At 41.2% G+C, this 24630-nt stretch overlaps 1 protein-coding gene across 5 annotated transcripts in view; it reads right to left on the bottom strand.

Moving 5' to 3' along the window:
* Positions 1-470: 470 nt before the first annotated feature.
* The window catches only part of dnmbp (dynamin binding protein), a 57383-nt gene continuing 33223 nt past the window's right edge, over positions 471-24630 (bottom strand). For 2 of the 5 annotated variants that reach the window (XM_005753148.1, XM_005753150.1), the window contains 13 exons: positions 7849-8060; positions 7520-7619; positions 7076-7223; positions 5710-5727; positions 4406-4605; positions 4097-4227; positions 3890-3994; positions 3580-3708; positions 3154-3489; positions 2745-2936; positions 2450-2648; positions 1702-2363; positions 475-1527 (listed from right to left, as the gene is read on the bottom strand). In XM_005753148.1, the coding sequence (XP_005753205.1) occupies positions 1342-1527; positions 1702-2363; positions 2450-2648; positions 2745-2936; positions 3154-3489; positions 3580-3708; positions 3890-3994; positions 4097-4227; positions 4406-4605; positions 5710-5727; positions 7076-7223; positions 7520-7619; positions 7849-8060 (2618 nt within the window). In that variant the 3' untranslated portion in view covers positions 475-1341. Of the gene's footprint in view, positions 1528-1701; positions 2364-2449; positions 2649-2744; positions 2937-3153; positions 3490-3579; positions 3709-3889; positions 3995-4096; positions 4228-4405; positions 4606-5709; positions 5728-7075; positions 7224-7519; positions 7620-7848; positions 8061-17666; positions 19626-24630 lie in introns of those variants that run through there. The other 3 variants (XM_005753151.1, XM_005753149.1, XM_013915953.1) reach the window with 3 other exon arrangements.

The following is a 24630-nucleotide window of genomic DNA, read 5'->3' as shown; positions in this document are numbered from 1 at the left end:
CTGTTCAAAACCCGATTGATGGGGGTTCATCCTGGCCCCAGAGTTGTATTTTATGTCATGTCACTGTTGCTTTATATAAATCTCTGTTGATTTTAGTTATCAGAAGTAGAAGGAAACCAGTCCTTTAAGTTTTACAGAGTTCAGAATAGCTAGTTCAGATGCTATGGAAGCCTCCTCCTGCAACTGCAAATTCTACATTAGTTTTTTCAATTTTATTAAACTTTATTAAACTTAAACTTTACTAATTTAGCAGATGAGCCAAGTCAGACACATTACTGATCCCAAGAGGTAAATCAAAGTTATTCTTATTATTAGTCATTTAGTTTAGTCAAAAATTTTGAGATGATCTGAATTTTACTCATTTTGACTCATCCACAGCTTTATAAGGATAAAAAAACATTTTTGAACTGTGCTGTTTTTGTGTGTGTTGTGTTCGTGTGCCTGTGGGAACGTAGCACAGATTACAACACTGTAACTCCACTGTTTACTAACCCCACTATGCCTAAGCTGAGCAGAAAAAACACCAACAAACACTGTCACCAGTTTTTTCAGCTAGTTTGTTTTTTTATTCAGTGATCACTTTACAGTGGGTACAATACCATCTCAATATACAGCATCATATATCCTATAAAATACATGGGAAGCATTTAGAGAAGGGTCCAATCAGACTCCAAGTCTCCCTCTCCCTGTTCTCTTAAAGAACCAGTTTACAGGGAGTCAATTCACCCAAAAGTTAAAAGGAGTGCTTGTAAACTATATGACGAATGTTGATTTCAGTCCAACACCCCAAAATCCTGCCGATGGCTCTGCAGACACTTCAAACTTTTCCTCAAACACTGATTATTCAACTGAATGTTATAAATTCATCTCATAGTTACCACTACAGTGGTGGAACAAACCACATGCAGGAAAAAAAAAAGAAAAAAAGGAGTTAACACAGTGTCAGGTCAGTCTGTCCACATACCACTCAATGCTTTAAGAGTCAGTCTGAACCAAAAACATTCACAGTTTCATTGCAATCTCCCAATGAGCTGATCCTAAAGACTGTTCTCTTAACTGAAACCCCAAAAAAGAAATATGGCAAGTTTGTTCCAATTCACAGGTTTTTTTCCCCCCACAGGAAACTAAGTGGGGCTTGGGGAGCGTGCAGTTTCTCAGCAAGTAAAAAAAATAATAATAAAAAAAGAAAAAGTCTATAAACATAGACTTTCAGGGGCGGTTTGCAGCACTGGGTCAGACAACACTTCACTTTCTTGTCTCTTTGTTCTGTCTTTGCTCACAGAGTTAAACCTTCTTAATGCCTCTTAAAGTTCAGTCTCATTTCTCCCCCGCAACATTTGTTCATGTATATTCGGATTTGCGTATATAGTTGGAAGGCACATATCCTCGCCGACCGCCCGCCTCCCCCAGCCACCAGTCGCTGTTGCCGTTCATGTCCTTGAAGTCGAGAATTCGCAGTTGCTCATTGGCTGAGATGCTCAGTTCATTGGCGCAACGGGCGGTGAAGGAGTAGAGGGCATAGTAGATCTGAAATGAACACGTCAGAGATGTCTTTAGTGTTTCTGGTCACTAGGGGGAGCAGATCTTTCCAATACAACTGGAATATTTGCTTATTTACACACCCAGTAACGCATGAATGAAGTTGACTCTTTTGGCATCATAAATCCATTTATAGAGACATTCGAGCAAATAAAATCTTACCTGATGTCCGTCCACTTCACTCTCCTGTTCTGGTTCTGGCTCTGGCTCGATGTACTCCTCTCTGGAATAAACAGGTTTCTTCTGATTGCTGCTGTCTCCGTTTCTCCACTGATATGAACTGTAGCTTTTGTCTGTGTGTCCATACTGCTGCGAGTGATTGTCACGTTGCGAAGAATAAGAGTCTGTCTCAGGGAGGTCCGACATCTCCTTGTGTCCGCTTGAACTTCCGTAACTCGTGTCGTACGAGTCTCTGTGACTGCCCGAGTGCCGGTAAGAAGGCTCTACGTCTCTGTGACTGGAGGTATTTCGGTGCGTTTGATCTGAAAACTCCTTGCGGTTTGAGGGGTTTCGGGGTGAAGAGTTCATGGAGTTGCTCTGACTGGCAGAGTCGGGGTGCGGTACGTCTTTCTGGTGACTCCTACGAGATGAGGCGGAGTCCCGCGACGGCTGTGGGGATGAATGGCTCTGGGATTGCGTAAAGCTGACAGTGGCTGCTTCCTGGTTAAAGGTCAGCGTGCTGTTGCTGTTCTGGCGGGAGAAAACAGGGGAGGAGCCACCGTAGCCCGACTCATTGGACGACTGGCTCTCGATGGAGACGTCTGAATGGCTCCTTCGAGGATTGTAGGGTTTGAGGAAGGAGCTGTATACGAAACCCGTGCCGACTGGAAAACAAGAATATCAAGATTATATTGCTGCAACATTTGGCTGAAGAGTATATCAATTAAAGTAGACAAAAAAAAACCACTACCTCCATTATCAATTAGCCAGCGGTTCTGGCTTCCCATGGGGTCCTGCTGTTTGATTACACCCACAAGGTCTCCCTCTTGTATAGAGACATCCAGATCCTGCGCAGCATTAAAATTCCTATCTGCCTGGTAAAGTTTCTCAGGGCCAAAGCGCACCAGAAGTTCTGCACGGTGCTCGTCTGTCTGCGGGACGTGGCTGGGCTAAAGGATGCCAAAGACATTTGTTTAGATCATTGGCAAAACTCCTTTGTTGTTTTGTTTGAATAAGAAATGAAATGTCATCACAATTCTACTCACAGGTCCCTGGACTTGCTTTTTAGAAGTCTGCTTCTCCAGAGTTTTCTTCTCAAAGGGCTTTTTTGTGGCGGCGGAGGCCGGAGGCAGGTTCTCTGGGCAGAAGCTAAAGCTCTGAAGAAGCTGGAGGACTTGACTGTGCTCTTCTTGAAACTGTGAAATCAGGTTGCTCCCCGTGCCAACTTTGTTAGAAAACTGGACATAAAGGTAAAGAAAAAAAATCAGAGTTAAAAAAAATATATATAATTACACACTCACACTGCATTTAGACGGCCTGATCATAGTCCTGAGCCACAGCCACCTACACCTAAATCTTTTAAACAGTATTTTTACATTAAAGATACCCAAACGTATTTTATTAAGAAAAAGTCAGATTTATGCTCCTCCCACACTGTCATAAACAAACACTCACAACCTGTAGGAGTGGCTTCAGCTCTCCCAGCGTCGTCTTCATGAAGTCCTTCTGGGCTTGAGCGAAAGCCCTCACGCAGCCTGTAAAAAGCTCTTCTGCCACGCCGTGGAACTTCGGTAGCTCGTCCAGAAGTTGGGCGTTGAGCGCTTCGTAAGTATTGCGTGTCACCTGCAGCTCTTCCTGGGTGCGTCTGTCTTTAAAGCGATCGGCGCGCTCCTTGCAGTTGTCGTAGTCCAGCAGCTTATCGAAGCGCTTCTGGATGAGTTTGTGGGGCCCGGCAAACATGAGGAGGAGCTGGGTGAGCGGGTTGATGACTAAGGCCTCTGTGCGCTCCTTCTGCTCGACAGATGATGCGGGCAGATAAGGGATCATCAGAGGTTGTGCTTTCACAGTGTAAGTAACGGTAAGGAGAAGAAGAGCACTTACAAATTCTGTAAACTTTTTGTCGCTGATGTAGCGGTGAGCTCTCTGAAATCGGTCGGGATCCAGCACACTGCGCTCCGTGTAGATGTCACAGAAACTGATGGCTGCCAGGACCTTCACAGATGCTGATTCCTGATGACAGGTGCATTTTCACAGTTATTATACAGTATATGAAAAGAAAAGATATGCAGGAGTTGTATTTTACTATCAAAATGTCTTAGGTAATATGTCAAACACTATGCACTACCAATCATTTTAAAGACTGCCAAAATAAATAAAAGCTTCAGTTACTATTAAGATAATGAACTCCTACCCTGATATGCTGCAGGTACAGGGAAATATCTCTGATGAAAGACTTGATCAGTCTCTCTTGCAGCCTGAACCTTTTTTCAGCTTCATCAAACGCTTCATCTTTAATCTGGGGAAAAGCACAGAACATCAGATCAAGCATTTTTCAGACAAGCGCGCTTTCATCTGCAACGTTCTCTCCAAACACTTCCACCGATGGCGGGAAATATACCTGCGGTGAAATTCCTGTGAGTTGCTTCAGGTGGCTGCTGACGCGGTTCGACTTCTTGATAATCGAGTGCATGCTCAGCTTGGAGATCTTGTCGATGAACGTGTCTTCGTCCCCTTTCCTGTACTTCACCACTGTGGACAGCAGAGGGAAAACTTGAGCCGTCAAACCAGCCCTGACCGCATATTTAAGAACCCGAGAAGCACAACTCAAGCACAGACAAAACAAACTGACACCTGTCACTACATTTTGAGCTTGCTGGAAATACGCGAGGGCAAAATGTGGATTTTAATTAACACCCGGATGCTTTACCGAGATCTTTTCGGCGCTTGTACTCGTTGATGTTTACGTTGATGTCCTTGACGGCCTGCACGGCCTTAGTGAGCTGGGCCCGGTCGTGGTGGCTCTCCGGGGTGGCCCCGAGCAACTCCGTCAGCAGCAGCGGGTAACGCATCACTCGCTGCACCGGCTTAATCAAGAATGAGCCCAGGTTGATGTAATTCGTTTTACCCCTGAAAGGAGGGCAGAGACAACAAGCAGCATTTGGGTAAGAGGAAAATGAGAACATGTTACACTTCAGCACATAAGCCACAGCTTCCTCCCGTGTACATGTCTCAGCATGATGGCGATCATGTGGATAGCACTATCCAATGACGTGGAACCATCACCACATATACATGGACTCTGATGATGGCAGGTATCATAGCAGGGGAGGCAGAGGGAAAAAAATTACTTAGCTTTAATGCAATCTACAGGACTAATGTTTGACACAAGTAAACATGAATGAATGAATTAAGACAGTGAAAACAATATAACCATTTAATTTGGTTGTTTTCAGCTGGAACTACATTTTTCTGGGTATCAGCTTTAATTTATAGGTGAGGTTCACCAAATTTCACAAGTTTATGACACTGATTACAGCCTGATTCTGTCCAGACCAGCAGGCCATAAATATACTTCAAGTGTTTTGTCAAAAAATATAAGACTCTGCTGCAATTTTAGTCCAGGAGATGGCATTAGATGAGCATAGAAGTTTATTTCCACCACTGAAAATACTTTTTTTAACCAGGTAGAGCCTAAAATTTCAAGTCATCTCAAAATTTCAACCTAATAATTCCTTTTTTTAAGTTATTTTGTTATTTTCTCAAAAATTTGAAATTTTGAAATTTTGAGATAATAACCCAAAGTCTGGATTTTTGAATGGCAAAAAGAAGTAGAAAAAAAAGGTTTTCTTCAGTAGTGGAGCCAAGCTTCCACAATTAGTTCATTTTTTAATCGAACTCTTTCATCCAACCACCAGGAAAGAAGAGGATTAAAAAAGACACTGAAATAAACATTTGTCTGCATAGCAACAGTAAACAAAACACATGCGCATGCAAAACACAAACAACGCAATATTTTCCATTTTCCAGCTAAATCCAGAAAAGGAAAATGGAAATAATTAAAAAGGAGAGATGGTTTTAAAGTCCTCCACACTCATTTTTTAGCCATCGCACGTTGTAAAACACACACATACACAAACACGGATCACTTTTAATAGGTTAGTTAGCGACAGTCATGCTGTCAGAATGATTCTCATGCTGGAAATCATGACAATACTCGTTATGGAGACTTACCACTCGAGATAAATGGCCCTGTTAAAGGATAAATGGAAAGAAATAGAGAAATGACAGGAACAAGGTTTACACTGTGAGCTTGAGCCTGAACTTTCAGGAATGTTAAAATCTTAAACCATAGAGTTCACTTTTGTATTTTGGATACTGGTCTATACATATTATACATATATTTGGTATATTGTAGCTTATATTTGTAAATCCTGGCATTTAAGCATAATGTCTTTTTAATGCCACTATGGGCCCTGGATCGTCCATAGTTTCGTCTCTGTTCACTTCCACGGGGCTGAGACGACAATAAAGCTCTCTTTGACTTTGTCTTACGATCTGACTAAAAACTAAAGGGCGAATCGAAACGAATGAGACTTTGAAGCCAGCTCCACCCGCCGTTGTTATGGTTTTGTTTGGTGGATTCTCTTTGAAACCTGGACGGATGCTCAGGGTGGCAGTAAAACTTCAGCGCAATCAACAACCACTGGCAGTTTCTGGAACGGGCCAGCACCTTTTCAAAGCCTTGTATGTTGCAACATATTTAAAAAGAGTGCTAACACCATGAGGAGGCTACCAAAAACGGACACTAACAACCTGTTGTCAACAAGGAATTAGCAGCGAGCATAGTTGAGCTGTACAATGTCCTCTTTCCTTTTGTTTTCTAAACATAGCCTCCTTTCTCCCCCCTTTAACATCTTCCGGCCTAACACAACCCGTGTTTATCTTTAACTTTAGAGCGATAACCACACATAACAGAAACGCGCCAGTGTAAACTCAAGTATCTGAGTCACTTATGCTGAAACTGGACAGGTGAGACCAGGTAGGACACATTTCTGAACTGCTTCACATAACTCAAGTCTACAGACATACGGAGCACACTCCCTTCAGCAGTGACTAAAAACGAGACGTCTCTCTCATCTTCACTGATAAACAGCTGTTTAGTTTGCAGATGTACCAGAAAATGAACTTCACTTCCATAACTCGCCTACACGCTGCAGTTCAAAGTTCAGAAATCGCTTCCACAAGCTATGAAGTAACAGGAAAATCTCAACGTACACTATACAAAAATTCATTACATAGTATATTTAGTATTCTTCTTCAGCTTTTCAGCTATAAAACTCATTTAAATCCAAGTACGATGACCCAGTGACATTATGAAAATGTTTTAATCATTTTTCCACCTTTTGAACTCGCTCGGCAAACACTCGGTTAATGTTCCACTGAACCCACTCTTGCCTTTGTGTTTTCATGCTCACACAGCATGCATGTTTTCAGTCACTCCCATGCAAACATGGCTGAAATCTCAACTTAAAGAGCAAACCTTTAAAGGGTGCTTTGTGTGTGTGTGTGTGTGTGTGTGTGTGTGTGTGTGACTCACCTCAGTCTCTTTAGACACTCCAACACGTGGTGTTGGATGCTGTCATCTTTCTCGTAGGTCTCCAGCAAAGAGATGGCATCATCGTGATTTTGGCAGTAGAGCTTGTAAACCTCCTCCAATTCTACCTTGAAGTCCAGGAATACCTTACCTGAGAGGGAATGGTACAGAAATGCAACGTATTCATTATAAAAAGCAAAGTGTGCAGGAAGAGGTCCATTCATTAAAAGAAAAAAAATATTAAATACACAAAGATTTCCTGTAAAAAACATAATTCTTCTTAAAAATCGCACACGCACATTCACAGATTGATTTTCAAGTGTATTCAGAGGCTCATTCGGTCAGTAAAATTCAACTAGGTGACAGATTTGGATGATCTAAAGCAGAAAAGTACAAAGCATAACATGGAAAAGAAGGATTGCTTTTCTTAAATATCAGGCTGTTTACCTATGGAGTCAGTCTCGTGCAGTGAATTCAACAGCCGCTGTGACAGGTCAATCACTGAGCCGATGTTGCCAAAGAGCCCCTCGTAATCCACATTTTTCACCTTCGGGAAGACAGAACGTGTGAAAAAGCAAAAATTATTGTTTTTTTTTAATTGAATATGGCGCCACATATCAGCTATATGCCATTATTCCTGTATGTATTTATCCATTTGTCAAATTTTCCAATGCTTCTGCACCAACTGTCCCACACACAGCTGCTTTATCTTGTATTTGCTAAACTCCCTTTTTGTCCTAACGTGGCTGGAAACACAATGTTTATCATCCTTTTACCTGCTTCTGCTGCAGAGGCTCAATGATCTCCTTGACACACATTTGAAGATCTTTGATGTAGTCCCTCTCTGTCTGCAGCAGCTCCTCGATGACCTTTGACCTCTTTTCTAGCATCCTGGTCTCTGGATCCTCAGACCCCGTGCTGGCGCTGGGCGTCGCGGAGACGGGGGCGGACTCCAGAGTTTTAGGTTCAGACGGCAAAAGCGTCATCTCTGCAAAAACAGGAGAGCGTTCAAACATTTTACATCAGTGTTTTACGTTTTTGTCAGAATAATTGTTTAAAATCTAGTTCTTGCAGTTTTTTGTTAAGAGGTGAATTTCCTCTCTAGTTTATCACTTGCTGCTCTCGCCAAGGTGACAGTAAGCAGAGTCAAGAGAAGAAGTTTCCCATCCCACGTCTCCTCTCATTTGTAACCAAACACGCTCTTGCCCACCCACCCGGTCTGCCCGCTGCTCTTCGTTGCCTAGCTTTTGATCAATGTCTCCGCTATCGCTCACGGAGGCCTGATCTCTTCGGGAGCCCTGAACTGGAGGGAAAGCCTTGTTTACGCGCCGCTGCTTTTTATGAATGGACATAAAACTGGAGTGGACTCGGGCCTTTTGTGTGCAGGACAATAGCTTGCAACAGCAACTACAGACACACAGGCTCTATGGACTTTAAAGATGAGACAGTTAGAGAGGGGAAGAGAGGATGAAAAGATAACAGAACTGGTGGGTGATGAGAACAGGATCCATCTGTGTCACACATGTACGCTGAACCCACTGCAGGTGGAACACACATGCAAATCCTTCAATCCCACAAAGCAAAAAATAAACGTCGCTGCAAGTCCAAGGTCCACTCAGAGAAAAAAGTGTTAGTGTATGAGCACCGAAATTATTCATCATGCATTTAAACAATTTAGCCATTAATGTATCATCTGATATTAGAACAGTAAGGAATGCAAATATTCCTATTTGCAGTGTGGCAGATAAAACGATTAAACAGCATCAAATTAAGGCATATATTACATATTAGATGTTTACATTAGTGCAAATGCACATAAAGATTTATTTGTTCCATCTTTTTTGGTTTTAATTGAACCATAACTCATAAAATCTCACTGTTTCTCTCTCTTCTGTACTATCCGTTGACCCTGCTGGGACTTTAGTTTTACTCTCCCCTCTAGGTATTGGCTCAAGAAGAGGAAACACTGAGATCCAGCGTGTGGCGTGTTGGACCGACCGACGGGGTGACGTCACCCTGCCTCCACTGACAGATGCTGTCGGAGGCTAATGAAGTTAACTCTGCTTACCCTCATGTTCCCCAGTGCAGCAGTACGCCACACAAACACACATTCAGACCACAACAAAGTCACAGCCTTGCGTCACATCCCTAACGGGACTAGAATATCTAAACTAGCTTCATGTTAAAGGAGTGTTGAAGACAAATTTAAAGAGTCTAGAAAACCTTTTAAAAAAAACAAACAAAAAAGCCCAACAAAAACTGGATGAATCCACACTTTGTAACTGCAGTGTGTGTTTGTGTGCGCATTCCTCGCCCTCCTCCTCACTCTCCTCACGTGACGGGGCTAAAGCTCAACTCAAAGGAGCTTTTCTCACCACTCACACCCATGTGTCTCCCCACCCACGAGAAAGTAGTTCACCAATTAGTTTTTGAAAGTCACACGGTGACACAGTCGGGAGAGGAAAAACAAAAGGCTCCCGCTTTAATTGGAAGCAATCGGCTCATTCCCACATTTGATCCCGCTCACACAAACGCGGCGATGGCGCATGCTCCACTTCACATGTTTTTCCGTACGCTTCTGACTCGCGAGGCCGCCAGACCGGATTTTGACCCACTTGTGTGGAATTTTATTTTTCTTTGTTGTGTAAAATAATGCAAAGAGGGTTTATTGTAGGCCTGCTTTAATGGCTGCGAATACGAGCCCAGAAACAGGTCGAGAACAAGTCAGTAAAGCAGTAAACTCAGCCAACAGGAAACACCCTTACAACAATAATTCCATATCTCTGTATGGAATGAGACACCTGTGACTACTGCCAATAATCAGGCCGATCCCTCAGCACAAACAGTAAATGTTACAAGTAATGAGCTTTCTCAATGATCTGAAGCCAGATGAGTTCTGTAAACTAGTTCTTTTTAATATAAAAAGGTCTAATTTTGTTCATTTTAAACACCATTGATTGCTAACCAGTAAACATTTAAAATACACAGTGCCTGCTAAAGTTTAGGAGACTGGGAGGGGGGTTTCTGTGAATTACATTCAAACACTGACCCAGTTACATTAAAAACAAACAAAGACTTCCTATTAAAGCCCTATACAGGATAACTACTATGGGACATAATTAAAAATAAATCTTTTTTGCTAAATGTCCTATAGAAATACTTCAGAATCTGCTGATTTTGGAGCAAAAACTGCCATATTTCTGCACCTTTAATAAAAAAAGAAGTCCTATATACAGAAAGACGACTGTAAAAACATGACAAGAACCGGTCAGGGCTTCTTTTGAGGACAACAAATGATAAATAATCCATGACTTCCTGATACTAAATGTCTATTTCCACAGTCAGGGCTCGCAAAGGCATGGTGTCACTATTTGTGATCAACAGGCTTCAACAGGTGAAATTGGAACAGGTGGAGAGAAGAGTTGAGAATAAAAAGTTTTCCTTCAGTTTCATGCTGGGATGGTTCTGGGATTTACTGAGTAAACTTTCATGGAAATTCAGTGACAAACCTCCGCCTTATGAATCACATTCAGTACGGAGCTTATAGATAAAAGCACAAATCCTCAGCAGGGAGTATACGTCAATCAGCAGCACTATCAAGTGATGTAAGACAGACACAGCTCTTGCTAAACTGCGCTGTCAACCTTCTGTCATCCGGGGTGACTCACACATACTTGTTATGTGAGTGATACAGTCACAGCTGATACATTAGAACGGGCCACCATGAGTTCAGATATCAGACAGAACAAACAAACAGCAACTCTGTCAGAATTCCTGGGTTATGGATGCACAAAAAACAGATTTGACACGAGAAAATTCCCAAGTAGGCTAAATATAAAATGCATAAAAGAAATAGATTTAATTTCACAGCCCTTTATCAAAGCTTTACATATTCCCTATGTCTCTCCAAAGCAAGGTGTTTTTACCAAGGGGGAAAAAAGGGGAGAGAAGACAAGATGTTGAGGCTTCACCCACCTGCTGTGTGCAACTTCCTCCAAAACCGCTCCAAAAACAAGCACACGCCCCTTCACGCATAGCGCTTCAAACAATGCTACCCATTCTAAGATAGACCATTGTCAATCTGAAGTCCAGCTCGCGAGGCTTGTGGAGGACGTCCAGGTCCATTCCAGAGCTCCAATTACCATGAGAAAGGATGGGAGCCCACCATCGTTACACACAAGCATGCACACACCAGGGAGGACGGTAAAACCCGGAGCTGGACTGTGCCTGCTTGCTGCTCAGGTGTCCTGCATTAACTAAATTCTGACCTAAATCCATGCTGCATACAGTGTGCATCAGTGTTATCCTAGAAAACTAACTGTTTGCTGCAGAATGGCTGTAAGCATACTTTTATTTTGGCTCTATTAATATATAATCTGCTGCTTGGGATCATTATGTTGTGCAGATTTGGAAAGGTTTGCTATGAGCTGCTGTGTGAGCACAGATCTATCTTGGCTAAAATCATCTGTCACTGTGTCATGCTCAACCTTATACGCCGAATGCAAAAGCTGATTTCTCTATTGAATGTACTGATGCTATTTAAGTCTATATGTGGGAATAATTTATGTCAAATACGCTGTTTTGATAGAGGAAAATCAAATTCCTTCTCATATATTACTTCCTCTTGATCCCAAATACAGTGCAGACAGAAGCATCTCAGCTAAATATGTGATTCTAAATGTTTTTCACCTCATGTAAGGCACATGAGGTGTCCTTAATGTAATAAAATGTGCTGTATAAATAATAAAAAATCCATGCCACTTCTTGGATTCTTCACACAGCTTTCTTGATGGAAAAACACTTTTGATTTACTGCACCACATGAGCTCACATGTGGCTACAGCACCAGTTGTGAAAGAGATTGGGAGAAGTCCAGTTTCTGGAAGTGTAGTCCACTCCCGAGATTAATCTAGTTCACGTTTCCCAATGTGCTGACATCTTTCTGGGGTCCTCCTGTGCCAGCCTGAATTTTATCAAAATTAGGAAGCTGAGATTAAGCATCTACTCTCTAAATCATCTTTCTATTAAACTTGCACTTAAGTATATGTTTGGTTGGTTTTTACCCTTTGAGGATTTTATAGATTATGTAAAAGTCAACGAAATTCTTTCCTTTTAAGAACTTCTGTGAGTTTATGATGTGTGACTTTGTTTCACAAACACAGCCAAGAACACTTGTCTCGCTCTCTGCTGCACTAATAGCTGTGCAAAGTCGAAAGTTTGCCCTGCACAGGGCGCTCTAAGGTCAGACACAATCAGTGCTGTGTGCTGTGCTTCAAAGTTCACCACGCAGTGCACGGTCGCCATAGCAACAAGAATAGCAGGGGCTCCCCCCCCCCTTCCTCATATCAAACAAAGTTTTAAAAAGGCGGCAGTGCTTTTTTACTCGAATGCTCACACGGGCAAGTCTGCGAGTGTGTGATGGGACATGCAGCTGCTTGAGCACAAGCTCACTATAAAATGCCAACACTTGCAACAGCTTTTAAACTTCACAAGCCTTGACTTGTGATTACTGGATGCAATAAAAAAAAAAAAAAAAGAGGTGACACCGGTTTGTGTCAACTTCTTCAATTTTTCTCAGACCTTCATTGAGTCAGCACACAGCTTACTGAAAAAGATTAGGGTTTTCTTTATTAGTCCGAGTTGTGCAACTATTCAAAACAACGACCTGCTCATGCATGCAAATGCACAAGAAAAGCCAATATGCTAGATTTTCACACGTTGCGTATGACCAGCTGTTGTCCCAGGTAGAAGGTCAGTTAAAAATGGAGAGGAAAAAAAGGAGTTTACTCAGCGACATACCATCCTGTTTATCTTTTTTAGGTTCAAATGTCAGAAGGGTCACATTCCTGCTCCTGGAAAACTCTCACAGCAACCTGTCTACCACGGCTGGCTTCAAATCTCATATAAGAAAAGCAGGCCGTGTGCTGATACGGGATTTAATTCTGTCCTTATTGCTCGTTCTTGGACGCCGAGTGGTATAACCCAACTTGTTAACAAAAAGGACCAAGTGTACGAACAGCTAGAGCATTTCTCTAGCTCATGGGGTAATTAAACAACATGAGGCTACAGTTTAATTAACATACTGAAATTTAAAAAAAAAAAGCTGGTACAATGTATACCAAATAGGGCCAAGAGTCTGATCCCTCGTTTCTTTTAAGTTTCTCAGCTCCCCTGATTTTTGTAAGGAACAATATGCAATTACTTCAAGAGAACTTCAGTTTTGCAAATGTGCAGGAAGTAAAAGCATTAAGTGGGGATCTATTCAACCACAAATGCAGTACAGTCTTCAGCCTTACTGAAAGGAAGAAGACAATGAGTCTTTTTGGGCTTCACAGTCACCTGCTCATGCATGCAAATGCATTTTTTTAAAAAAGCCATTATGCTATATTTTCACACTCATGTATACTTTGAGAGGTATGGCCCAAGAACTAGTGCTCTTCATGGGAAAATAAGTGCAGTGTGAACAGAGTGTGAGAACGGTTTTCAGAGTTTGGGATGACGAAACTTGTGGGCTTATCCCTTTGCTAATTTTTAGACATGTAATAACAAAGACCTTGCTTGGGGCATCGTCGGTTTTCCCACAGCTAAAGAAAAATATGTTGTACACTTGCAATGAATGTCTAAACGCTGCAGATAGTAATCTTCATGCTTCCTAAAGAGCAGCTAAGCTTGTACGCTTCAGGTAGTCATAATAGTTTTGAGCTCCATCCATCCGCTTCTCCTTTTCAGGGTCCCGGGAGCCTATCCCAGCTATCATAAAACATGCACACTCCATACAGAAAGACCCTGGCCTGATGATGGAATTGAACTCAGGACCTTCTTGCTGTGCGGCAACAGTGCTAACCACCGTGCCACCGTGCTGCCTTAGTGTTTGAGCTCAAATAACAAAATTAAATCTCCACCCCAGAGAACAGTAAAAGCATCTAAACAGATTAATTCACCAAGCTAGAGTCATTATAGCCAAGATCACCTCTGTGGACCACTGTGGTGGTTTTATATACAGTACTTCAAATATCAGCTTTAGAACCCTTTGCCACAAAGATCCAGATGATACGCCGTCACTGACAGCAAGCACACTTTAAGAAATTGAAGGGATTTGTTTAAATTAATACAATCTTTAGTATGACTGGCAGCACGTCAAACAGGTTAACATCCAGATTAATGTCCAAGTCTGACAAAACTCATGATATATATCATGAAGATGGCCAGATTCAAAAAGCTTCATTCTTGAGTCCAAAAAGAGAGATTGTACTCATATGAATGACATTTTTCATTATGTTGCATCACAATAAACTTGACCTCGGACTACCATCCTTGAGTCCAAATGGCTGTTTGTTCAAAATTACAAGAAGTGCCCTCCACAACTCCAACACATATGCACACATTCAACCAAAAACATTAAGACATAATGCCACAGACGAAGTCTTGAAAATACAGCCAATGTTGCAACATAAAATATTTAAGTAATGTCTTTGGTGAATGAATTAAATATCTGGAATTTGCATCTACGTGAAGACTGACAACTATAAGCCTGATGAATAAACTTGTACTTGTCAGGAGGACAACTAGTCCTAAAAGTGGGAAGTCCACCAGGTCAAAAACAAATATGCTGCATCTTTTCCCACAGTGTGACGTCAAATAAACAGATAACATCCGTCTTGATTCATGCAGGTACCAGCAGTGTCATCTAACACCAAAATAAAGCACGTAGAGATCTGAATGCTGTAGTTGCTGTGGCACCATCAATCTTTCAAACTCTTTGGAAAAGTTGGTACATTTAAAATTCGAAATAAAACACCTTAAATAATACATCGCTTAGCGTTTTCATAGTAGTGGATAAAAAGCTATGTAAATGAAAAGTGGCTTCAGATGAGATGGAAAAGCTAAACTATCACAAAATCTAGACTAAACTAGCATGATTATCAAATGGTTTAAGAAAGCCCGATGACATAATTCAAAAACAAAATCTTTAAGACGCCAGGATGGACCAAGTATAAAAATGGACACACCATACGAGCGTGGTTACTGGTGACTCATGCACACTTGAGTAAGCTGACTTAATTTTTTGCCGACTGACTTTTTTTTTGTGCTTGCCAGCATTGAGATAAGACGTCTTTACAGCATAGCTGTCAGACGATGTGAGATTTCCTGTCTTAACTCCTTGCTCCCCTACCCGAGCTCCCTCCCCACTGCTCACCAATAGCAGAGACTGTTCAAGGATTACAGTGGACAACACAGCATATGTTGCCAGATCATAGATGGATGACGACACATTACTCACAAACAGGCAATAAAAAAACTGCGTATACAGCAGATTATATTTGTTAGAAGTTCAAAAATGGGATCATAAAGCCACCACTACAATTTAATTGCTTCATTAGGCTCGTTTGTGCATTAAATTGGCTCAACTGTTAAGATATATCTTCCTTCAAGAATAATTTTGCCAGTTGTTTTACCCTCCTATTTAAAGTAAGGAAGCCTGTAACAGAAGCAATGACGGACAAAAAAAACAAGCTAATTTTTCATTTTGTAATTTTTATAGTTCAACTCAATAGGGTTTTTTTTTTTAGGGAGCTGTTTAATAATGCTGGACTACAAAGAATAGAAGCTCTTGTCTATGTGTAAGGTTCATCTCAAAAAGCCTTAACCAACACCTCAATGTCACAGCGTAAGCCCAGTAAAGGAGATGGACTAATGTTTTTAGCCCTTCAATCAAATGCTTTACTCAGGACAAACCCCTGACAGGGCTGAAACAGTGTAACAAGATTAACGGATGACACTGCTGAGGCAAGTGGTGCGCGTGTGTGTTTTCAAAAATGCAATTATTTCTTTAATAAGCCTCCAGGGCCTTTCTAGCACACATGCACGCACACACATGCACGCATGAACTCAGAGTATCAGTCTAGTCCTGCAGAGAAGGAGTCAGGGCAGTGCCGGCCACTGCCTGGCACCAGACAGACCCCCGCCATCCACTCACCATGCTGACGCTAGGGATTAATACTTGGACTGCCGAAATGTGCGGTGGGGGCTGATGTGGACTCTGTGTGTCTGAGTGTGAGTGTTTCTAGGTGACTGGGGGAGGGGTCATGGGGCGCCACCTGCTTCATCTCAGACAAAACAAAGTGAGTCAAAGTAGTGCTCTCCCTCACTTACATTTACCTTGAAAACCCCCCACAAAAGAATCCCACACATCCAAGTTTTATGTAGTTTTTGGAACTTAATATTAATAATTTAGTAACAAAGTAGCCAAAGAAATTTGTGTGTTGAATTCTTGTCTTTTAGTCATTAAAAATGTACGTGACCATTCCCATTAACTAATGTATACTATGAGTTTTTAGAGTCAATACTTTTAATGCACAGATTCATCTTTCATTCATTCAGGTACTGAATTTTATACATGTAAGAGAATTAATTTTAAGGGGGTTAAACTTTCTTTATAACCCCAAAATGAGGTTCTCGAAATGCCAATATTTTTTTAATGATTGATATTGTTTTCCTTCTTTTACTAAAACTCAGGTATCGTGACCATTTACAAATACTATCCAGTTATAAAAGCTGCTCTTTTTTTCACTCAAAAACAATTTTTGAGTGATTTTGATTTTGTTGCATTTGGCCCAAATGTAAAATTATGGTAGGACATAGAGTCATGAGAATGTCATGGTAAATTTAGGCTTTTCAATATTAATTACTGTCAATTTAATTAACTGGTATAACTGGTATATCAAAGGTATACATACAGGCTCAAATATATATATACACATACCTCGACTAATTTTTGGTTAAGTTAACTTAGCAGAAATGTAAGTTCATTTAAATTGGTTGACTTCCTGGCTTTAAGTATAATTTAATTTCTTGTCTTTTAGTCATTAAAAATGTACGCTGTAAATTTTTTCCACCTTGGAAAAAGAACAGTTCAAAAAAAATATTAAAAGAACGATAAGTGTAGGTGAACTTCTGCCCAAAACTGTATATGTATAAATTTAGAAAAGATTTTTGTACAAAACATAACAAATTCTGTCAGAATCAGAGCCACTTTAGGCAACAACCTTTTTAAGTGGGGAATTAACTGTAAGCCAGGCTCATTAAAACAATTAAGTCGACAAAATCTTGACCTTTCAGTCATGCAAGAACTGAGCAGACGAGTTACGTGTGCACACCATCAGTGAGTGGAGAGCATGAACACAAACAGGAAACACAAATGAGGAGAGCCAACAAGAGCCAAGTAAAGAACCTACAAAACCCGTTCTGCAGTTTCTTATGACTACAAAAACATGACAGCTCACTTTCATCTGAGATAGGTGATACTGAGACACACACACACCACTTTCAGCACTCACTCTTAAATGAGGTAGGAGGTGAGTGTGACTAGTCAGCACTCTGAGGCCCCCCAACATTGATTAGAAAAGCACCTCTAGAGGTCACAAATGACAAGTGAGGACTGTCAACCTCTTAAGCCTGTTTTACCCACAATAACTGTGACTGAGGCCTTCATGGCCTATAGAGTGATGTTCACCAGAATTACAACTGATCAAGTGACCGGACTTGTGCAAATATGGGAAGCACCTTCTTTCATGTGACAGTATCTTTTTGTTTACCTTGCTTTTTTTTCCTGGTGGTGGCATACTGGGACTGTTGCAGTGAGCTTGGAGCAGTCTTCCTGTAGATGCTATTACGATCCAGTGAGCCCACATAAACAGGCTTCCGGGCCATTTTTGAACTTGCGCTCCCCCCGCTTGACTCATATCCCTTCTCCTGCTCATCACTGTGCACAACAGGATCCTCAAATGGTTGTATTTCACCGAGGGCCAATGTTTGGTTCTGCTGCTCAACCCACTCCTCAGTCTTGCGATCTTTTGTAGGGTATTCCTCATATTGTGAATCTATAGACAGTGAACGCAAATCTCGGTATCGGTCTCGATACTTGTCTCGATACTCTTCCTTAGAGTATCGGCCATCATCCTCACGGTCGTAGTGGTCATAGTGGCCCGCAGCCCTCAGGTCAAGGTGTTCCCTTGTTTTGTAGTTCTGTCTGTGGTCGTACTGATCATCTCTCCAGTCATCTCCTGCGTCCTTGTATCTGTAATACCGGTCCCTCTCTTTATAATTCCAGCGTCCATCAACTTCAGAGTCATACTGGTCTCTTCCTCTACTGGTGTACCGTTCGTCAGCTCTTCGGTGAGCGTCCCTGTTATCTTCTCTGCGGTCATAGTGATGGTCGGCACGCCGATCGTAGTGATAGTCCTTCTGTTTTCGCTCATCATAGTAGCGGTCCTCATCTCGACGACGGTGAGAGTCCTCGTCTCTGGAGCGATGCCTGTCTTTCGAGTCATAATAATCCCTGTCAGGGTCACTGTAGTATTCACGGTCCCTGTAATTGTCTCTGTGTGAATAAGTGTTTTTATGATCATGGTAGTCTTCAAGCTCACTGTTGTAACTTTCATGCTCTCTGAGATCATGTCTACGGTGTTTCCGGCTTTCATAGTATTTCTTTTCCTTGTCTTCGTAACGCTCATTGTATTTCCTTTCATAATAATCCCTGTGCCTGTATTTGTCATTGTACTCATACTCCTCCATGTCACTGTGACTACGATGGTCATAACGTTCAGAGTCACTTTCTCTTACCCTGCCATCTCTCCTTCTGTCCTTGTCCAGTGTACTATAACCTTCTTGAGTTCTGAAATCATGAGTTCCTTGTTCTTGTGGCACTCTGTTGTAGCCCTGGTGGCTGTAATCTTCAGGACCCTGATAAAAACAATGTTTGCCTTTCCATTCTGATATCCTCAAGTTTAGGTGACCATCTTCTGAACGAGGGTGAAAGTAAACGTCCTGGCCTTGAGGCCTTGTATCCATGAAAGCTGCCCTATGACGGTCTTCATACTCCCAGCTCTGTTGGTGGATGACGTTGCCCTGTGTAACTTGGGCTTGGTACTGCACTTGCCACGGAGGTGGTACATGCATAGGAGGCTGTATCGGGCCAACGGGTACCATTGGGCCAACGGGCACCATTGGGCCACCTGGCACCATTGGGCCACCTGGCACCATTGGGCCACCATGTACTGGCATAGGTGGAGCTGGAAGTGGGTCACCGGGATGTGCTAATAAGACTGGTCCCTGAGGAGTGCCAGGAGGAACGACTCCATACCCTGGATATCCAACCTGTTGCTGCTGTAGCTGCAGTTGTTGTAAATGTTGCAGATGGGCAATCCTTTCCCTCTCTTTTGCCAAGTCAGCGTCCCCCAGCTCCTCCACGCTTTTTCCTCTCCTCATTGGAGCCCCACCTGGATGATTCCAATCCACTGGACCAAACATGACTGGGTTGCCATAAACTGCGGGGCTCTTCATGCCTCCTGCTGTTTAAATCAGCCTGCCTGGAGCTGATACAGTTTCTTGCTCAACGTGGCTTAAAATCTATTTCCAAAGTCCTGCATTCCATAACAAAGCGCTGTGGGAGACTCCACCTGCCTGACATATTGTCTGTAACTCTCCACTTGTTCTTTCTGCCTCCTCTCCACTGCCTCCGCAGGACTGCCTGGCCAAAGCACCTCCCCAACCCTCAGCGCAACTGAAACAGTCCTCCCCGTAGCCACCTCAGCGAATCATGGAAGGAGAGGAGGGGTAGGGTTATTGAAGGGAAGGAGTGGCCTCCTTGGGTTAATGATTCAGTAGAGTCACATGAGTGGAAGCTTAGCCCAACAGCTCCTCCCATTGTTTAAACTGGTTAGTAGCTGTGTTTGCAGGAAAACAGCCTGTCTGGAGATTTTCTTTGAAGGTAGATGAGGACAAACTTCACAGTCTGCCTTTGCATGCCCCCCCCACCACTCCCCCACCCATCGCATGAACAATCCTGTCTTTTCTTGTATCCTGTTTTCTTTGTTTTTGTTCTTTCCGGTGGGCTTCAGTGCAATTCCCACCACATCACTGACCTAACTCACTTTCGGCTGCGTGTACAACCAGCTTTAGTATTGCTATTGTAACTTTCTGGTGTTATCTTTAACCTTGAACTAACTTCATCCTTACAGTTTGACTTTGCCCCTGCATATCATGAAAGTGCAACCACTAAGGCACAAAGACTGCCACGTGATGTCGTTGGAAAGAATTTCGCTTTTAAATGTATAAATGATTAAAAGATGAGTGTGAAGCAGCAAACAAGTAAAGTATCTGTATTTATTCACAGAGTGTGGAGAGGGAACGTCTTTGAAAGCATATGCAGCCTGATCAAGCCAGAGCAGCTAGTGAAAACGTAGCTGCTGGTGAGTACAATGAACTATTGTTGGAGACTGTCCCCACTCTCAGAAGAGACACGATCCTTTGAGTGTGAGAAAAAAACTGGGCTATTCATAAAGCGGGAGTATAAGATCGCCTCCCTTAATCTCCATCAGTTCCAAAGGGACAGGTTTAAAGGGACCTGCTTAAACTAAAATGTTTAAATGTTTATGTGATACACACGGAAACATAGACATGAACTAGTTTTAATCTAAAACATAACTGGTTGGTTCACTGAATACCTAGTTTAGGAATTACAGGGCAAATAAAACCAGGCTAGTTTATAAAACCAGAGCTTATGTCTCAATAAAAGGCTTTACGAATGTTAAATTCAGAGAAGAAAAGTCAAAATGAAACACAAGCACAGATGCAGCTAAAACAGACTTCAGAGTCTGTGAATACATTACAAAATACAGCTGTTTTTAGTCTTGATTACTGCAAGTATTTAATATCCATGATTTAGCAACTCATCCGTCAATCCTCAGTTTCACAAGGTAGGACTGAGCATAGAAATCCTACTTAGACATTGTTCTTTTCTTACATCAGACTTGTTTAATTATCAGTTCTCAACATCTCAGCTTTCAATAGCAGAACACGACCGAAACTGTGTTTGTGTGCTTGGCTGCAGGAATGTCAAATACAGCATTCCTCTCTGTGGCTGTGTCCACTTACGTGCATGTGCGGGACTTGATTAATAATTAGATTTCTTGCAAAAGCAACATCCAGAAATAAGGTCATATATTAAGCCTTTCTACTTTCTCATAGTGGGCCAACTGAGGGAAACCTGAATCTGACACGGATACTGCAAACCGTGACAAACAGATCAGGATCGGGCTGTGGTGTCGTGAAAGTTGAAGGGAGGCGTTTTAATTAAAAGGTACTCAAGGTCAAAGAGCTTAAAGAGAAAAGAAAACCCTGCACTTGTCTGTAAGAAAGGGAGCACTGTTTACTGCCACCAAGCACTTTTTAAAGGCTTTTTTAAACAGGCTTTGTCACATAATTACTATAGCATATAGAACATATGGTACTAGTTGGACAAAAAGATCAAAACATTAGCTTTTGGCACAGTCGTATCACATAAAACATTTTTGTCCTACAATATCCACAAACTCATACTAACTGCACATGAAAGAAATCATATCGAGATTATATGATGAACCTCAATAAGCCATATTGTGACATGCATCATCAGCTATAGGTTTGAGCCATACAAACAATATTTAAATGCATTTTTCTCCTCTTTTTATAACACGCTGTTCCCAAAACATTGATGCTGTTTATCTGGATGTAGCATTTTCAGTGGGAGGAATATCGTTTAACATTTCACCCCAAAAGGGACGTGTTTAGCATTTAAAACGTATTAATAAACCCTGATTAATGTAGCATGTGTTCAAAAATATTATCCCTGTTTATGGGTTTGAAGTGGCCTCAGGAAAGTAAATAAAAGGCAGAGCAGTGTTGAAGTTACTCCCTGCCTTGTCACAATAAGCTTCTATTGTCTTTTTGACGTCACACTTATAAACACACCCTGTAAAAGCATTCATTCCTAAGTGGCGCGTGTGTCTATACAGACACATAGCATCAGGATGACAAACGAGTTTTTTTGCTACAAAGATCCTGAAAGAATTCTTGATATGTGCACACCTTTATCCAAGCATTAAATGGGAATAACAAAGACAAATGTAATGTTGTACTTACACTGTAGACTAAAAGCTTTTCTTTGCAATGCTTTGATTATCATGTCAAACACTGTTTTCCTCTTCAGCAAATACCAAAGGAAAAAGGAGACTGAATATCTGATTTATTGCTGTGAATGGAGGGTGAAAGAATTCCTGCAGTGTTGTAAGGAAACAGAAAATATGTGGCTGTATGACCCTTAATGGAACCTGTAGCCACCAGATCCTGTTCCTGCCCTGAGGCTGATTGTTTTAGTAGCAAACACAAGACCAAGAATTCAAAAGCACAGGCGAGTGATTGATAAAATATAATCATTATGAGTGATTGGATTTAAGGCTTCTTAATGCTTCTTAATGAAGATGCTTGTACTGTTGACAAAAGTGATATACTTACTCACTATGAAAAAAGTAATAAACAGTGCTGTTTATACAAACAGAAGATAAATAGGGATCAGATTTTTTAAGTGTCCTTTTTTTTTAGCTTCGCTACTATAAAAATGTCATTTTAATCCATTCTCAGATGGTGGCATCAAAATGCACTACTGTGAAAAGGTCCTGGGGAAAAAAGACATCTATTTCTTTTTATTTTACTGGGAACGTGGAAAAAATACGTGATTCAATTTACAGAAACATGCATGTAAACAAGCATATAAGACAAAAAAAATCTGAGTTTGTACAATTCTATCGATAAAAGTCATCCATCTTTATATTTCGTAAGTATGTGGCTTTCAGATACTATTCATCTGTAGACAGTTTGTCTTTCTCTAATAGGCTGTTCCAATGCCAGCATGTTATCTAAAGATTACTCATTTACGGTGGACAGTAAAGCAGCTGAGGATTGGTTCCTCCCATAGTTTTACAGTTGTTTTGCTTTTACCAAGTTTATAGTGGTTTTCCACTTCTAAGTATTGTTATATTTCTATCATGATTGTTTGGGCATGCATCGCATGCTTGACAAGCAAGGATATATATTTTAGATGTTATAAATGTCTCTTTGTGTTCCTCTTCCTATCCCTGTGTAAAGCACTTGGATGTGTAGTGACGCAATAAAGTGAAAACTACACATAAATTTGACTCGAAATTCCACTAAAGAAAATTCTGTGTTTTTGCAACAGGCTGCTAGTACAAAGTGCCTAAAGGTCGAATTTATGTCTAGAAACACTGGTTCCTTAGGTGTCTTGTTTATGTTTGAATGATCTTTAGGTCATTATGAAGTGATTTATCTGCAATAAAATCCTCTGAAAATGGTCAGGTGCAAGGACTAGATTGGCTGCCTTTTCCCTCATTTTCAATGTCCACAGAAAAACTTGAATGACCTCCAAAGATCCTAGAGAAATATTGCTCCAAATCATTTTAGCAAAAATGAAGGCTGGTTCAACAGAAGCAAATGATAAAGAAATGAGGGGGTGGCTCAAGACTTGCACAGTGCATCATATATATATATATATATAATAAAATCAAGATTTGTGGATATAAATTACTCTTCTGTCATGAAATTAAAATCATACAATGCTTCATAAGAGTTATGAGGGTATAAATGCTAAAAATGGGACATTTTAGCCCATTGCTAGATGGTTTCAGGGCATAAATAATATCAGACATAATTATCTGATGTAGATAAATATTGGCATAATATATCTCCTTATCATATAGAAGTTTAAAGACATTATCTGCTGGGAAAATACCTCAAAATCATTTATTACATTAATGCTAAATGATGCAGGATTTACCTTAATAGCCATATAAAACTTGAGAAGTGGTAGCTATCATAGGAAAAATATTTTATAACGTAATATTTTGTTATAAGTGAATATTTTTAATATTTTCAGAGAAGCACTAAACCTTCAACTCCTATACTGCTATAACCCACAGGGACCGTAACTTTGGTTGTGCAGCTTACGTCCAAACCAAAATAAATTACTCAGTCAATACAACACAGACTGGTAAATATCTAATAACCACATCTCTTACATCCCCATAGAATTCAGTCTCACCTGCCATTCTGTGTGCCGTTGCTTTCTGAGTCCAAACAGTGAGGAGAGCTGTGCCACGGGCCATGTCACAGCTCGCCACAACCACACTTTGGTTCCCACTCTAGAGTGGGCCATGCTCCGTCTCCACTTTATGCTATTACAAAATTCCCCAAATCCCATTCAGTTCCCGCGGGATCTTTACTCATCTTGGAAAGGAAGCGACGATGGAGGGGGGAAACAGGGGAAAAGGTCCAGAGGGAGAAACTTGGAGTGAGCACGAAAGCCACTTATGTGGCACTGCTAACCCTTTCACTATGTGCAGGAATGCAATTCATATCTATGTGAAAAAATGTTGGGCTACCAAAGACAGCACAGTGCGCCCGGACGGCAGCAAGCAATGAAAGCCCAATAGCTCTGAATGACAGTGATCTATCAACTGCTGGTTTATTTTATCTACAACTCTGGACGAAGATCATTTAATTTCATGTTATTTACCAATCAAATAATTACGTTTTTAAGATACTCTTACACTTAGTTATGGAAATAATTTACTGCTGAAGCAGGAAATCACTGACAGCAAACGAGATACAAAAACTGTGAACAGCAATAAAAACCTCACTGTAAAGGTGCTCCACAGTGGTTCTGCC

Source organism: Pundamilia nyererei, unplaced genomic scaffold (genome assembly GCF_000239375.1).
Source record: "Pundamilia nyererei isolate P.nyererei 1_Seehausen unplaced genomic scaffold, PunNye1.0 scaffold00407, whole genome shotgun sequence".
Classification (NCBI taxonomy): Eukaryota; Metazoa; Chordata; class Actinopteri; order Cichliformes; family Cichlidae; genus Pundamilia; species Pundamilia nyererei.
This window is presented reverse-complemented; position numbering and strand designations above follow the sequence as displayed.